The sequence below is a fragment of the Mesoplodon bidens genome, assembly GCF_964165515.1.
Source record: "Mesoplodon bidens genome assembly, chromosome: 2".
In the NCBI taxonomy this organism is placed as follows: domain Eukaryota; kingdom Metazoa; phylum Chordata; class Mammalia; order Artiodactyla; family Ziphiidae; genus Mesoplodon; species Mesoplodon bidens.
The window spans coordinates 96005604-96026419 of NC_138177.1; the positions used below are offsets into that span (position 1 = coordinate 96005604).

Genomic DNA, 20816 nt, shown 5'->3' on the forward strand with positions numbered 1-20816 from the left:
GAATTATTAATTTTTCTTAATTTTCTTTAGAGAAGTTCAGGGGAAGAGCTACAGGACTTGGCAATATTCAAGAAAACGGTTTTGGACTAGTGCCCACTTTCCTCCCCAGAAAATACTAAATTACAGAGGAGATCAAGAAAACCAAAAGATGTTCAGTGTCAATTTTCAATATTCAGGGTTAGGGTGTAGACAATAGAGCAATACCGTGAGCCTGATGTGATGTTGAGGCTATCAACAAAGTAGGAATGATCAGCCGGTACTTACCGCACATAGGGAGCATTCCCAGAAAGGAAGGGGGACAGAAGGAGAGAAGCTCAGGGTTTCTGGCTCAGAGTGAAAATCATTCAAGTTCGGATGGACAATACATACTGTGACACCAAGGGACAGCTTGTAAGTACCAGGTCTGGCAGAGTTGGTGACAAATGATGACGCGTGTGCATCTATGGGAACTTATGGGAGAAGAGAGGAGACAAAGAAACAAAAAGATACAAGGCTGAGAGCAAAAAAAAAGAGAAAGTTGCCTATTCTATAAGTTTGCCTAGCAGAAGCCAAGCCACCAATAAGAAAACTTAATTTTTAGGCAGCACCACAGAACATGATGATTTTGATTTTCCTAGTTCATGTAATCCACGTGGATACTAAACTTGTATGTCAAACTCCAGATAGCAATAATGATAATAACATCATTTTCTTGAAGAATTACACATATTCAACACATAGTTCCAAGCACTTTAAATATACTATATATTAGCTAATCTAATCCTCACAACAATCCTATAAGGTAGACACTGTGTTTATTCTCATCATTCACATGAAGAAACTGATGTACAAAGAAATTACGCAATTGGTCCAGGATGGTATATCTAATATGTATCAGAACTACAGAGTCCAGCTCCCAAGTTAAGCCTCCTAATACCAATGTTATACTGCCTCTCCAAGTAGACTATAGCTCTCTGAATTAAATTTAATAATAATAATTAAATGCTCAACATATGCTTGTTAAATATATTTATTCACCAAGTCCTATCATGAGTCAGATTTTGTTCTAGCTGCTGAGGTGCCATATATGAGAAGAAGAAATGGAACATTCCAAAAGTAAGTTTAACGTTAAGAATACTTTTAAATTGGAAGAAAATCCTCCTCTGGCACACCCTTTTCCGCTTATCAAAAAATCTAATTAGGTTGTGTCTTCTATATTCTTTATGATAAAAATGCTTGTTCTAGTTATCATACTTGAGACTATCTTTCTTATATGAAGAAATCTTGGTTGGGTAAGATAGTCTAGGTATACACTTTGCTATAAGAGCAACATAGTAGAAAATGAAATTCTAGAAAGGATAAGTAAGCACAGATCTGTGTTATTCTACTTTAATCTTTTAAGTATTCGATATGTACATTAGTTGGACTTTCTATTGTTCTCTGACAAGTGTCCAGAGTTAGAATCGACTGCCAATAATTGAATTATAAATTTTTGAAAAGACCCCAAAATTCATACACACACACACACACACACACACACACACACATAATTTTTAGCTCAGGGGAAATAAAATGCCACCAAAATTGTGACACTGAATTACTCTCTTTTCAATATTCTCATAGTAGAATGTAAAATTCTTCATTGTAACAGTTGCTATAATATGCAGCAAATGGTACCATCAGAACTCTTCTCATTAAAATCCTAATGAAGCAACTGTGTCTTCCTTTAGGGATAGCACAAAATGCTCAAACTAATAAAAAGTTTATTTCAAAATGAGCCACTAAAATGAGCAAAGCTATGCAATTCTGCCTTTTGACTGTGATATTTATCAATCTTTCTCATTATTAAGACTTCTGTCCCCTCCCACTCAACATGGACATACAGACAAATTCTAAGTATTCCAATCTTACAGAACAAGTGCAAATTCCCCCCAAGATACACAAGCCCATAAATCAGGGTGGCAATGCGAGCTCCTGCTATTTTAATGCATTGACAGTGATAACATGTTCTAAATGTAATTGTAAAATGCAATTTTCAGCTCCTTAGTTAGTATACAGCATGGTTTCTGTTATGATCATAGTAGTGACAGCTCTTCAACGAATGAGTTAATTGCAATAAACTCACAACTGAATCAAACTCATGAAATATTTTCACTGACCACCACCACCAAGTTAAAAGAAAGGAGAAAAAGGTGACATGTTCAGAAACTGAAAGTGAAACTGCAGGCTTGGCTCAGTCCCAAGATAGGAGTGACGGAAACAGTGTTGGCAAAGTATACTTCTTGTTCTCTAGACAAAAATCAACGTTTCAGTTTCAAACAACTCTGTGCTCTTTTATTACATAAATTATGAGCACCTTAGCCCCTGAAAGAGTTAATTTCACTACATTGGTAAGCAACTCTGCCTTACATAAAGAGCTCTAAATTTTCTTTGCTAAGTCGGAAAATGGGTAATAATTTAAAATAGTAAACAGCAACATACATTTCTTTGAGCTTTGAAAAGCTTTGCATGATTTACTATACTTGCTGAATGTACCTTCCTAATGATGCTGTGCTAAGAAGGATATTAAAAAGAGGGAGGACTAGAAGGACAGAGTGGTGGAAGCCCAAAGTTGGAAAAATTCTGTTAGGCAAAAGCTGTTCCAGGATCCAAAATTTCCTGTAAGTACCCCTATATTATTAATAATTAGTTAATGGGTAAATAGACTTAACTAAACATGATATTTGACCTATTTCTAATAATTCGTAACTAGAAGATGGACCCCGCTTCTATTTCCTAACTAAATAATGCATTGTTCACTTTATAAAATGCCACCAGAAAGCAAGATAGTACATAAACCCCGAACTGCTACCATAGGAAGTTTTGTACTTATGATAAGGATCAATCTGTTTCATAAGCAAGTAACCATTTAAAGAGGTGTTCTTGTATTGAAAAGCTGAGATAAGTGGATTGCTATTAATGATCATGTAGCCACTTACATTCTCACGAAACACACAATTTCAATCAAAAATCAATAAGCAGGGCTTCCCTGGTGGCACAGTGGTTGAGAGTCCGCCTGCCGATGCAGGGGACACGGGTTCATGCCCCGGTCCGGGAAGATCCCACATGCCACGGAGCAGCTGGGCCCGTGAGCCATGGCCACTGAGCCTGCGCGTCCGGAGCCTGTGCTCCGCAACGGGAGAGGCCACAACAGTGAGAGGCCCGCGCATCGCAAAAAAAAAAAAAAATCAATAAGCAACTGTGAATCTGTCTTAATAATCTCCCTTAAGTATCATGTGAAAAAGAACGTTGCTGTTTGATCTGTTTAAATGACACTCATGAATACAATTGGCTGCTTTTCACAGGAGTTGAAAGAGAAGATGGATGAGCTCCTGCCCTTGATTCCTGTGCTGGAACAGTACAAAACAGATGCCAAGTTAATCACCCAGTTCAAGGAGGAAATCCGGAATCTGTCTGCTGTCCTCACTGGAATTCAGGAGGAAATTGGAGCCTATGATTATGAGGAACTACATCAAAGGGTGCTTAGCTTGGAAACCAGACTTCGTGACTGCATGAAAAAGCTAAGTGAGTAGAACAATTCCATTTGTCTGGGTTGTGTTTTTAAGTAGCTTCAATAACAACTGCATTCTTACATTTTGGAAATAGTCATGAATTCCTAATTCTAGGGAAACTAGTACCTGCTTTCTAAGTGTAAAATAAGCGTTCCTTGGGCTTCCCTGGTGGCGCCGTAGTTGAGAGTCTGCCTGCCAATGCAGGAGACACGGGTTCGAGCCCTGGTCTGGGAAGATCCCACATGCCACGGAGCAGCTGGGCCCGTGAGCCACAACTACTAAGCCTGCGTGTCTGAAGCCTGTGCTCCACAACAAGAGAGGCCACGACAGTGAGAGGCCCACATACCGCAAAAAAAAAAAAAAAATACTTTTTGTTCAATGCACAGATTCATTTTATAGCTTGCCAGATGATGTCTGGCAAGAAGAAAATCCCAAACCAAGAATTGTTTTAGTGCTCTCAATACCTAAAAGTTACTTTAGGGGTTCAAAGAAGTATTCAAATGCATATTTATTAGCCCATAAAATATCTGGGTAAAGATATTCTGTAAATGACAGTACATAGGACTAATCTGTGTAGGGCTTTAATTTGATTTGGAAGAGGTCCATTTGTTGTTGATGAACCACTGAAGACCTTGAGAATCTATTCACTCTGTCATTCCTAGTATCTCACAATAAACCCAAGCCATTGGCTTTGTATGTTAAGTCCAGGCACCTACTTAGCACAAATGGATTCAACTAATAAACAAGGACAGGCAACAGAAAGGTTCTACACCTAGTAATCACCTTGAACCTTAAAGTGTGCCAGTTATGTTTTTGAAGGATTAACATGGAAAACCCTTGGGATTTGCTCTACTTTACAAATGAACTTCACTTCTAACATACACTCTCTCTGAGTTTACTTAGCTGGAAATAATGTCCACCACAGTTAGGAAATTCTACATTCCTCTCAGCTCTTTCGTAACTCCCAATTTGTTTTTACTAATCCACATATAACTCCCAACACAGAATCTCCTACAATATTAAAAATGATATTTGAGACAAAGAGGGTTAATCCAAGTAGACACAGATTCATCCTATTCCTTCTTACTGAACCATGGATAATGTCTCTATGGTGTCCTCAGGTCTCAGGACTGTGATCTGCAATGTATGTCAAAGACTTGTTTTATTAATTTTCCCCCATGGGCCACAAAGTTTGAAAGACTGTGACTGTCAAATAAATTATATTAATTAGTTAACATTTATTTTTATTTTAACTAATCAAAAATATAAAATCTAGCAACCAATATAGATATCAAACAGCAATAAAACTAGCATTTAATTTTCTTATTTAATGAGATGATTGCTATGTGAGTTAATTGATATGACCTTATAAAATATCGAAAACAGTTCTTACATCATAATGCTTTAGATTATTAGTGGTCCTCAGACTTAGTACAGAGGCCAGTGCCACAAGCAATGACTCTAACTCATTTATGCTTTTGTCCCAAGAACTGGGTACTTTTCTCCATCATACCATGTTTATGTCAATTAATCAAAACCACTTACTGAGACTCTCCTGAGCAGAGAGGATGTCTATCAACTGGAACACAATGCTTAATTACAATGTAGAAAACATGTCCAGGTAGAGACAGACGGCCCTAACACTGTGAAATCTAAAGCCACATGGTTCCTGAAAAAATAAATAAGTGAATCTTCATATTTTTCATTAAAAAAAGAATTACTCCAATTTCAAAGGAAGTACCTGATAAGGCACATATATTTACAGAAGAAAACACAAACAATTTTGTGTGGTACTAAGTTATAACTTGATTAACATTTTACTTAGTTTTTACAATTCCTGAAAATTGGTACAGACTGGACCAAGTTATCTCTGTGAACTCTTTTAATTCCATGACTGGCAGTATCTCATAAATAAGGGCCTGAATATCAAAATATCAGAGCACACAGACTCAGAAGACAGATGTTAAATAACATCAGGACCATTCACAGGAAATGTAGAGAAAAAAAAGTATCAGGGGTTCAATGTTCCAAAAAGGTCTAAAATCCAGTTGCTATGCTGCTCAGATCTAGAGTGGGATATTGAATAATTATGACATGAGCAATATAGTAACAGGAGCAATAAGGCTCATCCATCAATGGCATCTTTATTCTTCACAAAAGCCTCTAAACACACACAGCCAATTAGCAGAGGGTAAAAATGGGCTGGGGAAAGAAAATAAAATTGCAGCCGTGATGAATACATTTCCACTCACCTTTTCAGTGGATTTGCTTTTAGGGAAGATGTCACAGTGCACATCACATGAATTTTAAGAAACTAAAAACCAAACTAGTGTCATTGCCTACAAAGTTTAACTTAATAAGGTGCTGAAGGAAACACAAGTCATTGAGACCACTAGGGCACCATTCAGCTTATTTCTACTAGGGAATTAAAGTTTTAGAGAAAACAGAAATTAGAGAAAATGCTTCAACAGCAATGCATCCTAGTGGCCTGAATGAGGTACAGTAATGTACTTTCCTAAAAGTGCTTAATTTTCTCTATGAGGGACTGAGTAAAGTCCCCTGTGCTTAATTTAAAAATATCACATTCCTAGACATGCAAAATATAATTGTATGCATGTGAGAATTTGACTGGAAAAGCACAGTTGAAGCTCTTGCACACCCCCTGAGATCACCAATAGATATTTAATGTAGATTATAATCCAGTTTTCCAGGTTTCCAGCCCTCCGCCTCCACCCCCCACACACTTCCTCGGGTTAGTTCTACTTTAGGGCAATAGTTTGGTGCCATCTAGTGAAGTACAGGATGCATCCTTCTATTAACAGCAACAGTTTTGAGCCTTCATGTTTAACAGAAGTAACAGCAGCATTCAAAATTTGAGATTACAAGTAATCTCAACTTGGGTTACTATTTTTATCATGTTTATGCCAAATTAGTTTTAAAAGAGAAACCGAATTGTCTACGTGGTAGTAGTCTTATTTGTACATTCAACAAATATTTATTGACTCCCCAGTGTTCACTGGCACTTAACCAGGTATTTGGGGCTACAAAGATGAGTAGCAGGCAGTGTCCTCCTACTGTCAGGAAACTTGCATTACAGTGGGGACAATAAGCACATAAGCAGGTAACTACAGCAATGCTGACAGCCTACTGCTTGACAGACACTATGCCAGCTTCTTTAGGTGTGTTAGTCCTAATTGCTCTAAGAACTCAGGGTCAGGTATTATTATTAGCAATTTATGGAAAATAGATACTCAGCTTAAATTAATTTGCCAGAGGTACATGTTGGAGGCAACAACTTTAAACCCAAGTCCTTCTGAGTTCAAAGACTGAGATTTCTTTCCCACACATGATGTGTTTTGTTGGGTACCTAATAATAGAGAAAAGCCCTGGACACCTCAGTAAGTTTAACTCAGTAAACAGAACCCAACTGCTATAGAAAGAATGAAGTCAGAGTCACTTTTGATTCTTCCTTGAATTTCACTCACATGCAATCACCACATCTCCCCTCTCCCTCACGATTTATCAAAACCACCTCTTTTCTGCATTCACACTTTCACCACCCTAGTCCACAGCACCACTGATCACCTCTCAGATGGATTACCGCAATGGCCTCCTAACCACTCCCCTTACCTGAAGTCATTCCCTCTCTACCACACTAGGAATTTAGAATAATCTTTTTGACATGCAAATCTAATTGTATTATACCTTGTTTAAGTGATTTTCCTTTAAAATTAATTCTCAATAGCTTTGCCTCGTTTGTCTTGATGACATGGATTCTGCCTAACTCTAGCCCTTTTCTCTCAAATTTTCACCAGGCACTCACTCTAAGCATTAGTCATTTTAATCCTTTCAGTTCCTCAATCGTGCATGCCTCTTCAGCTCCTGGACACTGAACTTCCTCTCCCCTTTCATGAAACACTCTTCTCCCTACCTTACCTATCCAAATTCTAAGCTTGCTTTTTCATTTTACAGACCAGATACCAGCTTTTCTGTGGAGCCTTCTCTGATTGCTCCTCAACATGGCTGAATTCCCCTGGCACAGTCTCCCACATGTCCCCACCATACACCCCCACCCATGACACTTCAGATATTTTACAGAAAATTCCCATTTCCTTCTCTTTAATCTTCACTACCTTATAGACAAGGTGTCCTCTGCTCTGAGAAGTCAGGGATCATCTGTGTCTTGTTCCAGTTGAATCTCTATAGACTGTGATAAAACATCTGAAACATAACAGGTAAAAATTGGTATCTACAGAGTTTCTGAGAGCAAATATTATTTTTAAAATAAAAAGCTTTATGTTGCTTTCAAGAAATAAATCAGTGTATGTCAAAGATAAAACATCTATATCTTTTACAAAACAAAAAATCTTTTGGGAAAAAAGACAACAAAAGCACAGTCTTTTTTTAATCCTTGTTTTTATTGCCATCTGTTCTTTCTTCAATGGCAATGCAGTATTTCATTCCCAAAACACCAGATATTTGGCTGTACTTAGTACTTAAAGCAAGAGACAGTGAAAAATCTCAGTGAAAGAAAGAATTAACATGAAAGTCAAACTGTGTGCCTGGGATGAAGAAGAGTGCCATTTAACTTGGAAATATAATGGTAGAAATTTATAAGAATACCTCCTCAAATTAAATTGAGGAGAGCTTCAAATAAGTCATTTACCAAAGAGTCCTATTCTTCCTAAAATTCCAGATTATAATATGGAATGCAATTTCTCTGGTATCCATGCACCTGATGATGATTCATTCTTCTGGAACCCTGAGACCCTAGTGATTTTAGGACATTTTGGGGGTAACTGGTATATCCTGTTTTACCATAAATTGATTTATTGTTTATCTTTCTTTTTACTGTCCTAAATTTTCCTAGATTACAACTAAATTATAAACCTTTTAACAATATAAAGCCTGTGTTTTTAGAGGCAAGCCAAATTATTCAGTTTTAATAATGCAATTCTGCTCCATTTAGTTTGGATGTTAGATAGGCTTCTCCTTAAAGATATGTTCATAATATAAGCTTTATTTCAGAAAAAGTTCAGGCAGTTTTTAAAATAATTTAAGAGTAAAATTGTGTTAACTTTGGTAAGTGGAGGTATTTAGACACATATTATTCTTGATCCCATTTACCAGACACCCACTGAAAACTCATTCCATGCCATGCAATATGGCATCTGTTATGTTCATTCTTATCCCCACCTTTCCTTCAGCAGTATAGTTGGTAAGATTAGACATACAAATAAAAAGTTAAATAATATAAATAGATCTTACTATCAAACGTATGGTAGAGAAAAACTTACTTTAAGTAGCTTTAATAGAAAGACTTTAAAGATCAAATCATATCTACTTCTTGCTACATGAGTTCTCCAATGGCCTTTAAGTAAAAAGAAGTAACATTCTTTCATAAACATATTTGCCACTCCATTAAATTTATTTATATTGGCATGGTCTTAGGATTCAAATCCAGAGCTATTAGTACACAACATTACAAAGTACAATTATATATTAAAAAAATAAACAAAAAGATGGTTTTTATGCTTCATTGATCCAAACAACTGATCTCCCTGCTGAATCCCAAATGATACCTTTTCCTGAGCTACTTATTGATAAATATGTATTGTAACTGATAATAAAAAAGTTAATGTCTCAAAATCATCAGAGTATTAAAATGGTTACTTTTCTCAACTACCCATTCAGTATATTTTCTGAACACACAGAACCCTGCACATGTAATATATTATAAAATGCTAATATTTTCATGTGTCTCACTGCAGACAGAAGAGCATAGCAGGAAAAAATCAATGAAGCAAGACTCAGCTTCCTTCTTTGCCATCCACTTTTGCAGGAACATTTGTCTTCCACGCATTTGGGGAAATTATCCTTTTTGTCTGGCTTCCTTTGTCCTCATAGAAAGTGAGAGTAAAGTGAGAAAAATAATGTTTATTTGAACAAAAGCTAGTTTGGGGAAACCAATAAATGGAAATGACTTCTTTCACTGTTTATTTTACTTTATAATTTCTGTGCTCTGTTAGAATGAGAATACCTGTGTTTACTTAATACTACCATGAGTTATAAATAAAAAAGTGGCCAGTTTTTATAAATTCCTGCAACTCTAATTTTACTAATATCATTTAACAATATGAATTTTAGCTTAGGACCCTAATAACTATTTTTAAGAGAAACTTCTACTGGGAAGAAATCAACATCAAGAGCCCTTTCTGTGTTTTGCTTCCCAAGAGTAAGGGTAGATAATGATGATGTCCATGATCATGATCACCCTGATGACGTGTGTGTGTTTTACAACTACCACAAATAATACCACCTTCTCCCCATCAGCATAAATATCTACTGATCCCATATCCATTCCATGTTCCCTTAGAGTAACAAAATGTCAAGCTTCAGAACTTCCATCTTAGAGATGAGGAAACTCCACCCTGGAGAATAAGAACATTATCCAATATTACACAATGATTTAATATTGTGGCTTAGATTAGAAACCAGACCACCTAACACCCACTTCAGGATTCTAACCTGGAAGAAATATACTACATAAAGAACATTCCTGGAAAACTGTGGAAGTCAGAACAGAGAGACAAACAACAAAACTGTTAAAAGAGGCATAGTTAATAAATAGATTAAACTACCATTTGCTTATGAAATTCATTTATTATTCTCTTTCATATCATAAGTTTCTCCCTCTCTACTAGATTATTTATAAAGGCAAACAAATCTTTATTAAGCAACAATAGTAACATCAGCACAAGAATAAAATTTCCCCACAACCTTATATTTCTTCACCCCCTTTTCTCTGCTTCTTCTTCAAAATAATCTTTTATAGCTGCTGCTTTGGCATGCACTCTTTTCAAAACCAGATCCAACTCAGCTTCTGATCTCAACATTCTCTTCATTTCATTTTTGTAATCACCAATGACTGCTTGCTGCCAAATTCCATGTCATTTCTTTGATTTTCTAGACACCTCTGTATTCCCCAGAAATCAGTACATCATCCTTCTTAAAACATTTTCTTCTTTAGGATTTCTTAACACTGCACTATTTTTCCTATTCCATGTATAGCTTCTTATTGGGCTCCTTTGCTGGGTGCTAGAAGTACTGTGATGTCCCAGAACTCTGTTCTAAATGCCTTCTTCTTCTTTGTGTATGTCCTCTCTCCAAGGCTCTGGCTTTCACTATCTTCAGTGTGCTGAAGACTGTCAAAACCGTGTCTCAGGGCTTCCCTGGTGGCGCAGTGGCTGAGAGTCCGCCTGCCGATGCAGGGGACATGGGTTCGTACCCCGGTCCGGGAAGATCCCACATGTCGCGGAGCGGCTGGGCCCGTGAGCCATGGCCGCTGGGCCTGCGCGTCCGGAGCCTGTGCTCTGCAACGGGAAAGGCCACAACAGTGAGAGGCCCGCATACCGCAAAAAGAAAAAAACAAAAAACCAAAAAAACTGTGTCTCAGAAGAGTGTCTCCTACCTACATTTGCATACTATTTTCTCTACATCTCTACTGGCATGGATAATAGTCATGAACAACTTTAAATAACCCATAGTGAATTCTTGATTTTTCTTTTCTTTTTTTTTTTTTTTTTTTGCAGTACGCAGGCCTCTCACTGTTGTGGCCTCTCCCGTTGCGGAGCACAGGCTCCGGACGCGCAGGCCCAGTGGCCATGGCTCACGGGCCCAGCCGCTCCGCAGCATGTGGGATCTTCCCGGACCAGGGCACGAACCCGTGTCCCCTACATCGGCAGGCAGACTCTCAACCACTGCGCCACCGGGGAAGCCCAATTTTTTATTTTTCTTTCCAAACCCATTCCTTCCTCAGCATTTCATCTGAATAAATGACACTACAATCTGACCATCTGAACAAACCAAATATCTCTAAATTATTTTTCAGTTTGAGATTTTCTTTAATTTCTTTTTAATTTTCATCCTAATGTCTAATCCAAAGCCTGGTCCTATTGACTTTATCCAAAAAAGAAAAGAAAAGAAACCAAAACAAAACCATAACCCAAATCCATCTACTTTTCTCCATCTTCATCACCACTTTCATTATCTCCCACCTGACCAATGTGATGACATTCAGTGTGTCCCTCTGCCTATACTCTATCTCCTCTACAATTAATTTTCCACATGTAGCTAGAGTGATCTTTTTTTTTAAACGTAGCTCACATTCTGTCACTTTCCCATCTTCTTAAAATCCTCCAATAGCTTTCCATCATACCTAGAATAAAATCCAAATACTCTGATTTTACAAAGCTTTATTCCGTTCAATTCTCCAACCTCATCTTCTACTTTTCCAAGTTTTCTCTGGACACACTGGCCTTCTGCATTTTTACTTCAATTTCTCTTAACTCACCAAGCATATCCAAATCCAGGGCCTTTACAAGAACAATAGTAATAGCTAACATTTATTAGACAATTAACTGTACCAAATACTGATCAAAACACTTAGCATTTATTTTTTATTTAATCTTCCCAATAACCCTTTGAGTTAGATATTATTACTGCTGTTATCCATGAGACACTGACAGGTTAAAATTTGTTCAAGTCCTCCAGAGAGTGAGTGATAAAATCAGGATTCAAATCCAGGCAGATTTCTTAAACCATGCCTCTTATTACTTTAAAATCCTACCTTTTTCTGGTTGATTCAATGCCTAAACACCTTTCTCTTCAAGGATCCATGGCTGCCTGTCAATTAGATCCCAAATTAAATATCACCTTCTTTGAAAGGTCTTCCCTACTCACCAGTCTAAAGCAGCTCCCTTGTCGCTCTTTATCAAATTGCCCTATTTAAATATCTGTATTACATTTATTCCTACCTGATATATTAGCTTGTTTGCTTATTTGTCCATTTATTTTCTCTCTCTCCTGATCAAAACATAAGCTTCACCAGAACAGAGGTGTTATGTCTTTTTCAGCATTGTAGTTCTAGTACCAAGAACAATGTTTGATGCTCATTAAATCTTGGATGAATGAATAAATGAGGGAATGAAACACACCTAACTGAAGACCACATCCAAAAGCCCTTCTTTCAGCACTTACGTGTGTGCTTTCTGAGGCAGAACTGACTATAATAAGAATCAATTACTCCCACCAAACAAGATAGATGGTAAAAGAATTGATTAATCAATAGGCCACCCCACCATGATCACCCGAAGTGGAAGAACTTTATGCAAAGCACTTTATCCATGACATAGTGTAGAGTAAAGGACATTTCCATACATAATTATCATAGACCTATTTTGGATTTTAAGCAAGTTTATTGCTATGGAGTCCAAAATGTTCAATGTACTCACTTTTTCAGACTAAGAAACTAAAGGACTCATTTAAGATAAACATAGACATTATTTTAAAATCGTCAATACTTTAGGTCATTAATTCTTCACTTCAAGTGTATTTTTTACATTAACACTACAAAGCTTGGTTTACTCAAAGGCTACAACTTTGGGATGAAAAGTTGTGGTGGACTGAGTTCAAATTCCGAGTGGTGCCAGGAAGACAAACGTTAGCTTTGCACATTGTGAGTCGCTAGGCAGAGGAGAGATAGCTAATGGAGAAAGAAATACACAAAGAATCAAAGCAGGAAAAACACAATGTTCATAAATGTTCATAGAATCTTCCCTGGCCTGAGACTAGATATGAAATATCTTTATTTGAAACTAGAGCTAACATAGTTTCACATGCATATTTTGAAAATGGTTTTTATCTAACTTAAAAACCCATTCACTGAAATCTCCCAGAGTTAAAAGTTTGCAAAATTTATATTGATTTACTAGATAATAGAGATAAGTTAACTTTCACAGAGACAAGACAACTACCATTAAGACACATATGCAGGACCAAATCAGTAAGACCTAATAAGTTATATAACTGTAGTAAACTTATCCTTTCTAGACTCTCACCATTTTTTACAGAAAACGAACATGGGAGATTAGTTGAAATTGCTTGTTTCTTTCCATGTTTCACAGTTTAAGGGTATGTTTTGCAGAACAGTAGAGGTAAATGTGTTTTAAAATGAGATAAATTTCAACTTATCTAAGAAGGCTGTCTTAATGAAAGAAGTGCTATTATATATTTTAGTACCCAGGGCTGAATTTCTATAATTTTTATTTATTATCAACAGGTATTCAGTGCACTCAATGCTACATCCTTTTTTTCTCAACACAGATTTGGCCTGAAATAACTTCTTAACTTTCCTTGCCAGTTAATTTAAAAAAAGAAAAAGAAGAAAAGAAGTAGAAAGGATAGCATATAAGCAATGGTACTTTGAGAAGCTACAACCTATGAACCTATTTTGTCTCCCTGTTCACCTTATATCCCCAGTATCTAGCAGTCCTGGTACATAATAACTTCTTAGTGAATGGTTGTTTAAAAAATTATTATTTTACATTTAAATCATAACTATTTATTTTACCCTCTACCATATTTCAGAGAAAAACCTACTGCTACAAAAAGAAAGCAAAGTCATTTTTAGTTGAGATGTCAGAAGCCTTTAACCTCTGGTATAATTTCTGACTTAATTCCTGGCCTAAACATTACAAGGCTTAGCAGTATCTCTTTGCCATATGGATACAATACTGGGTTAGAGCCAAATACCCCAGAAGCCAAGATACCCCAAGCCACTAATGCATTATCAGTATCTGGAAATGTTGGTTCATGGCATGAATCCTAGTCCCAGAGATTGTTCTTATTCAGATTTTACTAACCAATCCAACTCAATTCATATTAAAGTTATGTTGACATAAACTGAATCCAGAGGATCATTTAAACCCAGAAAACAAATCAACGTCTAAAGTATGCATATGACTGAGGGAAATATGAGCTTTGTGTCTTCTTGCTTTGTCCAAACTATGCTCCAGCCTTCAGGCAATAGAGGCCACCTATGGCAAAGGAGCCAATTTTGCTGATAAGGTAGGTTAAAAACCACAGTTTGAGGTTTAATTTTACAGTCTGTCCCTCTAAAATGTTATATCAAACTTCATAACTACAAAATCTCTATTCACTTTTAGTATCAGAACAACCTGACATCATCATAATTTCTTACTGATTGTGTTACCACTTGGTCATTTCCTCTGGGTATAAAGTTTTCTGGGGATGAACATTCCATTATGTTTATGTTTCATATTTGGGACATTATATTGATCTATGTCCAGAACAAATTTAAACTGGCATCTGAGATTCTTTGTATTTTTTTTCAAATGATCATGAAATATTATTCATCTTTAAAGGATATTTTTCAAGACATTTTAGACTAATTTTTCCTCTTATAAAAAGTAGTTATTCAACAGGAGCATATTTTTCCAAGGTCATAATCACTTACTATTTTGAAATAAAATGTACAACATTTCTACTAGAATCACGATTAGTATCTTTTAGTACAGCTCCTCCAAATGTACTAACCAATGTTAACACTTATTAGCTTTTCTTAACATCTATATGAAGTAACTGATGAATGTTAAAATTCATAGTATGGATTCTAATTTTTTTAAGATTAAAAGAACTAGAGAGATTGCATTATCAATTGTAAGACAGAGCTAGAAGTTTAAAGAACACAATTTCAAACTAGTGCTTGCAGTACTGAAACCAAATTAAAATGCAAAATATTCACAGCTTCCAATTCTGGAGACTTACTTACATCTTCAATTTCCACCTACTTCCTAAACCCGCAAGGAAGCATGGCAAATAAAAATCTGAAAATGATCTTTCAATAGGCAGTATATAAATGTGATTTTTGCTTTTTAAACTTGATGTCTGCTTTTAAGTTTTTGCAACTATTTTAACTTTTTAAATTATAATTAAATATTGTGTGTGCATGGCTAGAAAATTATATGCTTAAATAAAAAGGACTTGGAATAAAAAGCAACAGTCTCCTCCTCCAGCTCTGCTTTCCAAAGGCAATCACATTTAATTTTAGGGCTTCAGGTGGTTAAATTTATGGCTTCAGGTGGTTAATATACTTTTTTCCACTTTTTTTTGGTTTATCAGTTTTGGACGTTGTTTATTGACTTTCTGCTCTGCAATGTGAGGATATAGATGGCCCAGCCAAAGCCACTTTCTTTCTTGTTTCCTCATAATATGCTTTCATAACTATTCACTTATATTTAAATATTAGTATTTTTTCCTCAACTCTAGGAAAACTCTCTAAACACCATATTTTTAAATACAAAGACAGTTACACCCCCATCTTTCTATCATTTCTTCTTTCAATTTTTACTTTTCTCACAGTGTGCACTTTACCTATGCTTTTATGTTATCATGGTTGGAAACATTGTGTCTTTTCAATAATCACAGAACAGATGAAATGTCTGTTAAATATTCTGTAATTAGTTCACAGCCTGATTCTACAAGTTAAACATGAGTGCTTGCATTATTATCACAATGCTGATGTTGTTCTTCGGCAGCTAAGTGGTGGACTTCAATGTCTCTAAGTCAAATGTCACATCAGTGCTATTCAAATGAGACTGTTACTAGAGTTAAGTTCAAATGAATTCTCCTCTTATGTACTCCAATAACTGACTTCACCATAACCAGTTTTTTCCTAGAAGGTCTCATACAGTATTTCTATAGATTAATTCCTCTTCTTTCTGAGACCACCCTCCTAGAGATTCTGTCCATTCTGGACTAACTATTCTCAAGGCCTTCTGCACAGCTGTCACTCTGAAACAAGAAATCATATTTTCCTGATTTTCCACTGTCTGTATATTTGCATATTTTGCTGCAATATAACCTCAAGTAACTTCTTAAAAAAGAGTGCATTGTAGGTAAACTTTGAAGTTTGCAAGTCAGAAAATATCCTTATTCTATCTTCCCCTGATTTTTCTTCCTAAATATAAAGGCACTGATTATTATCTTCAAGCATCCAGTATCGATGAAAAGCCAATGTCAGTCTAGTTCTTATTTGTCTGCATGTGTCCAGGTCACACATTTTCTGTGAAAAGGTCCAATATCTTCACTTCATTCAGTACCTTCTAAAATTTCACAGTAAATTTTTTAGGAGTAAATATTTTTTTTCATTTATTATAGTATAGGCTTTTATTCCAAATATTTAGGTTTTGTATCTGGGGAAATTCCATGAAAAATTTCTTCGATAATTTTCTTTACTCTTTTTCTCTCTCCTCTCATTCTAGAAAGTTGCTTTTCAGATGTTGGAGCTTCTGGATCAATCTTATATGCATCCATATATTTTGTCTTATTTTCATTTTTATCTTTTTCTTTTAATTTTGGGAATAACTCTTTTCATCTTCCAACCTATTATTTTTTAAAATGAAATCATATCTTAAGTTTCCAGTAGATCTTTTGTGTTTTCCTTTCACAGTATATAGTCTACAATATACAAATCTCTTTAAAGACGCTAGGATTTCTTCTGCTCTCTGAATTATCTCTCTTTTTATGGTGGTCTGGGTTTTCTGCACATTTACGTTTGTCATTCTTATTGTAAGCTTTTCAAAAACATATGCTAATCCTTGGTTAACCATTGATTTTTTAAAAGATTTGAACAATAAATCTGCTTGGAAATTCTGTATTTAGGTAGGAATGGACACTTCATTCCATGGTGAGTAGGCAAAGAAACTACCAATGTCAGAATGCAAGAACCTTTGTTCTGGAGCTCCAATGCTTTCATAAGTTGGCCTAAGTCTCATCAGGCAATTAACACAGTTTTGTAGATTTTTTAAACTGCCTTCTGGGGTCCCACATCAAGGATGAACGTGGTATCAATTGATCTTAAGCGATTCTTTCAGTGGTGTTCTTGTTTTCCAGGTCCTATCTCACCTGCGACATCCTTTATACCCATGTTTCTGAATCCCTAACTTTTTAAACAATTTTTTGTTATACAAGTTTCAGGGGTACAGCATTATAATTCAACATCTTTATATACTACAAAGTGATCATCACCACAAGTCTAGGTATCATCTATCACCAAACAGCTGACCCCCTTCACTTATTTCTCCCATACCTCAAACCCTTCCCCTCTGGGAGACACTATCTGATCTCTGTATCTATCAGTTTGCTTTTGTGTTATTTTGTTTGTTCATTTGTTTCATATTTTAGATTCCACATATGAGTGAAATCATAAGGTATTCGTCATTCTCTGTCTGAATTTTTCACGTGGCATAATACCTTCAAGGTCCATCCACATTGTCATAAATGACAGGGTTTCTTTTCTTATGGCTATGTAGTATTCCACTGTGCATACTTCTTTATCCATTCATCCATTGATGGACAATTAGGCTGTTTTCATATAATGGATATTGTAAATAATACTGCAATGAACATAGGGGTGCATGTATCTTTTCAAATTAGTGTTTTCACGGTCTTTGGATAAATACCCAGATGTAGAATAGCTGAGTCATATGGTAATACTATTCTTATTTTTTTTAAGAAAGCACTATACTATTTTCCAGAGTGACTGTACCAATTTAGTCCCACCAACAGTGTAAAAATGTTCCCTTATCTTCATATTCTCTCCAACATCAGTTATTTCTTATCTTTTCAATAATAGTCATTCTAACAGGCATAAGATGATATCTCATTGTGGCTTTGATTTGCATTTCCCTAATAATTAATGATGTTGAACATGTCTTCATATGCCTATCAGCCATTCATAATATGTATGGTACATCCTTTTAATTTAATCAGTTTTCCTACCACTTGCACGTCACGGTGAGGTGTCCCTTACTTTTCTTCAAGGCAGAGTAGCTCCATCCTCAGCTCTTACCTCCTCTGCTTAGACACTAGTGCATTTTATTTCATCCTACACCTTTAATTACCACTATCCATCACTTTCTGCCTTCCAGAAATTTGTTAAAAATTTCTTCTCTGGGCTTCCCTTGTGGAGCAGTGGGGTTTCCCTGGTGGTGCAGTGGTTAAAAATCCACCTGCCAATGCAGGGGACACGGATTAGAGCCGTGGTCCAGGAAGATCCCACATGTCGCAGAGCAACTAAGCCCAAGCGCTGCAACTACTGAGCCTGCACTCTAGAGCCTGCATGCCACAACTACTGAGCCTGAGTGCTACAACTACTGAAGCCCGCACGCCTAGACCCCATGCTCCACAACGAGGAGCCACCACAATGAGAAGCCTGCATGCCACAACAAAAATAGCCCCCGCTCACTGCAACTAAAGAAAGCCTGCACACAGCAACGAGGACCCAACGCAGCCAAAAATAAATAAATAAACAAACAAATAAATAAATAAATAAATTTATTAAAAAAGAAAAGTTTATTCTCCACTAATGGCTCTGTACCATTCTCTTTGCTTTGGGTTTTTTTCCCCCATGTTTTACTCCTTTACTATCATTTTAATGAGATTTTGCAAAATAAAGGAGATAAAAGCACCATCATCTTAGCCAGTTGTTTTCATATTTCACCTATTTTTGCTATTTGTATCCTGTTCAACAAAAGTATTTATTTTTCATGCATAAGGAAGAAGTCACATTTTATTTGTGGTGTTTTTTATGGGGAGCGATGTCTTTCTATTTATTTCAATATACTTATAGTTTAAATTTTCATGCACTTACCATTGTGAATTTAGAAATATTTATGTAGGCCATCACTGAAGATCATATTACTTTCACTAATTTAGTGCATTCAGAGAATATACTCAACTTATATTTTCAGGATAAATTTACTTTTTTCTAGTTCAAACTGATACTATTTTATTCTCATATTGTTCATGTGTTTATACCAAGTTGAGCTAATATATTCTAAATGGTTTAACTGAAGATCTTGTTATTCAATATAGATAATGCCACAAAGACTTCTGATTTGCTCAGTTTATCAGGTCTTAGGAAGTTATAAAGTAAGTCCTTTATATAAAATATATAAAGATGCTATCACATCTAGTTTCTTCAAAAAAGAAGAAAAAAATATATTCAGTTTAGGGTTCATAAAAAGCTGGAGATTACTAAATGTGTAGTTATCACTGAAGTAATAGCATAAAATATAATGTTATCGTTCATCATCTTTCTAACTGCATGGCTTAGTATTCTGCCAGTTACAAATTATTATGAGGAACACACATAGAGAAAAATGAGGCAAAATAAGCCCTAAGTTACAATTAGTTTTGTCCTTTATTTGCTTTGGGGATCTGTTCTTTCCCTTCCAAACATACAGGAACTGACAGATACTAAGTAGAAATTTATCAGTTCTAAGGATAGGCAGAGGAGGATCTAAGAAACATGGGCCATATAGAACAATTTTTTTTAAGTAAAAAAAGAATACAAAGAAAAGAGGAGTATAAATGGATAGGAAAATTTCTTTGTTTAGACCAAAAGTCAACATTTACAGGCACTCATATTGCCTTTCACAATGTGTATGATAAATCACTTTTAAATTATTCTGTTGTAAAAATCTCACAAAATGTCTGGGTTTCTTTTTGGTTTAGACTTTGGCATTTATGAAGTCCAAGCTTTTCCTAAGATTTTATTCATAGATAGAGTGATAAAAAATATAATTTTTCAAGAAAGTCACTAGTTTTTTATCATGTATTACATCAATTGATACTCTACCTCTTTCACTGCATGGGACTACAGGGTATGAGGGCTTGAGTTTTGTGGGATTTTTTCCCTGTACCTTTAGGGCTGCTCTATCAGGCCTGCACAAGGCATTTACTTTTCAAAACTCTACGTCTTTCAGGTAGGTTGTGATTACATTTTTATTATTATATTCTATAAATGTAACTTTCACAGGAGCTGCTCATTTACCAATACAAACTGAAAATCGACTAACAGAGTTCTTTCTGGCTTGCATAAGTAGTCCAAAGTCTCAAAGCATGAGCAGAGAGGGTCAGGTGAGGGGAAGCTGATGATCAGGTAAACAACATCATGGAAAATTTAATTTTGCTGGCTTCTTTACTTAGAAGCAGCAGCTGGACTGGTATAATGATAATGACGTTCCTCATTTATCTCTTTCCAGATTGTATAAATAATTTCCCGTTTTAAAATTCCACACTTTAGATTTAGAGCACTGAAGAAGCAACTACTCATGGTTCAAATTATAGTTAAATGCATAGCATCCCACATGAATGATCATTTATTCAGAATGTGGTATAAATTCTATTTGCTTTGTTTTAGGATTCCTTTCTTTGCTCTTGGTGTAAGTATGTGTTCTGGAATCATCGGCCATGTTCACCCAACATGTTCATGTTACTCTAATTTCAGCATGTGGCAAATTGATGAAAATCACAGGCCCAGTTACAGTCAAGACATCTGGAACCCGATTTGGCGCTTGGATGACAGATCCCTTAGCATCTGAAAAAAATAACAGAGTATGTTGCTTCCTCAAATGCCTT

The 20816-nt window shown here is 35.9% G+C and overlaps 1 protein-coding gene across 3 annotated transcripts in view; it reads left to right on the forward strand.

Annotated features, from left to right (window-relative positions):
* The window catches only part of OLFM3 (olfactomedin 3), a gene marked incomplete at both ends in the record, with an annotated part of 190462 nt that overhangs the window by 167892 nt on the left and 1754 nt on the right, over positions 1 to 20816 (forward strand). For all 3 annotated transcript variants that reach the window (XM_081223999.1, XM_081223997.1, XM_081223998.1), the window contains 2 exons: positions 3324 to 3543; positions 20686 to 20792. In XM_081223999.1, coding sequence (XP_081080125.1) covers positions 3324 to 3543; positions 20686 to 20792 — 327 coding nt within the window. The remainder of the gene's footprint in view (positions 1 to 3323; positions 3544 to 20685; positions 20793 to 20816) is intronic.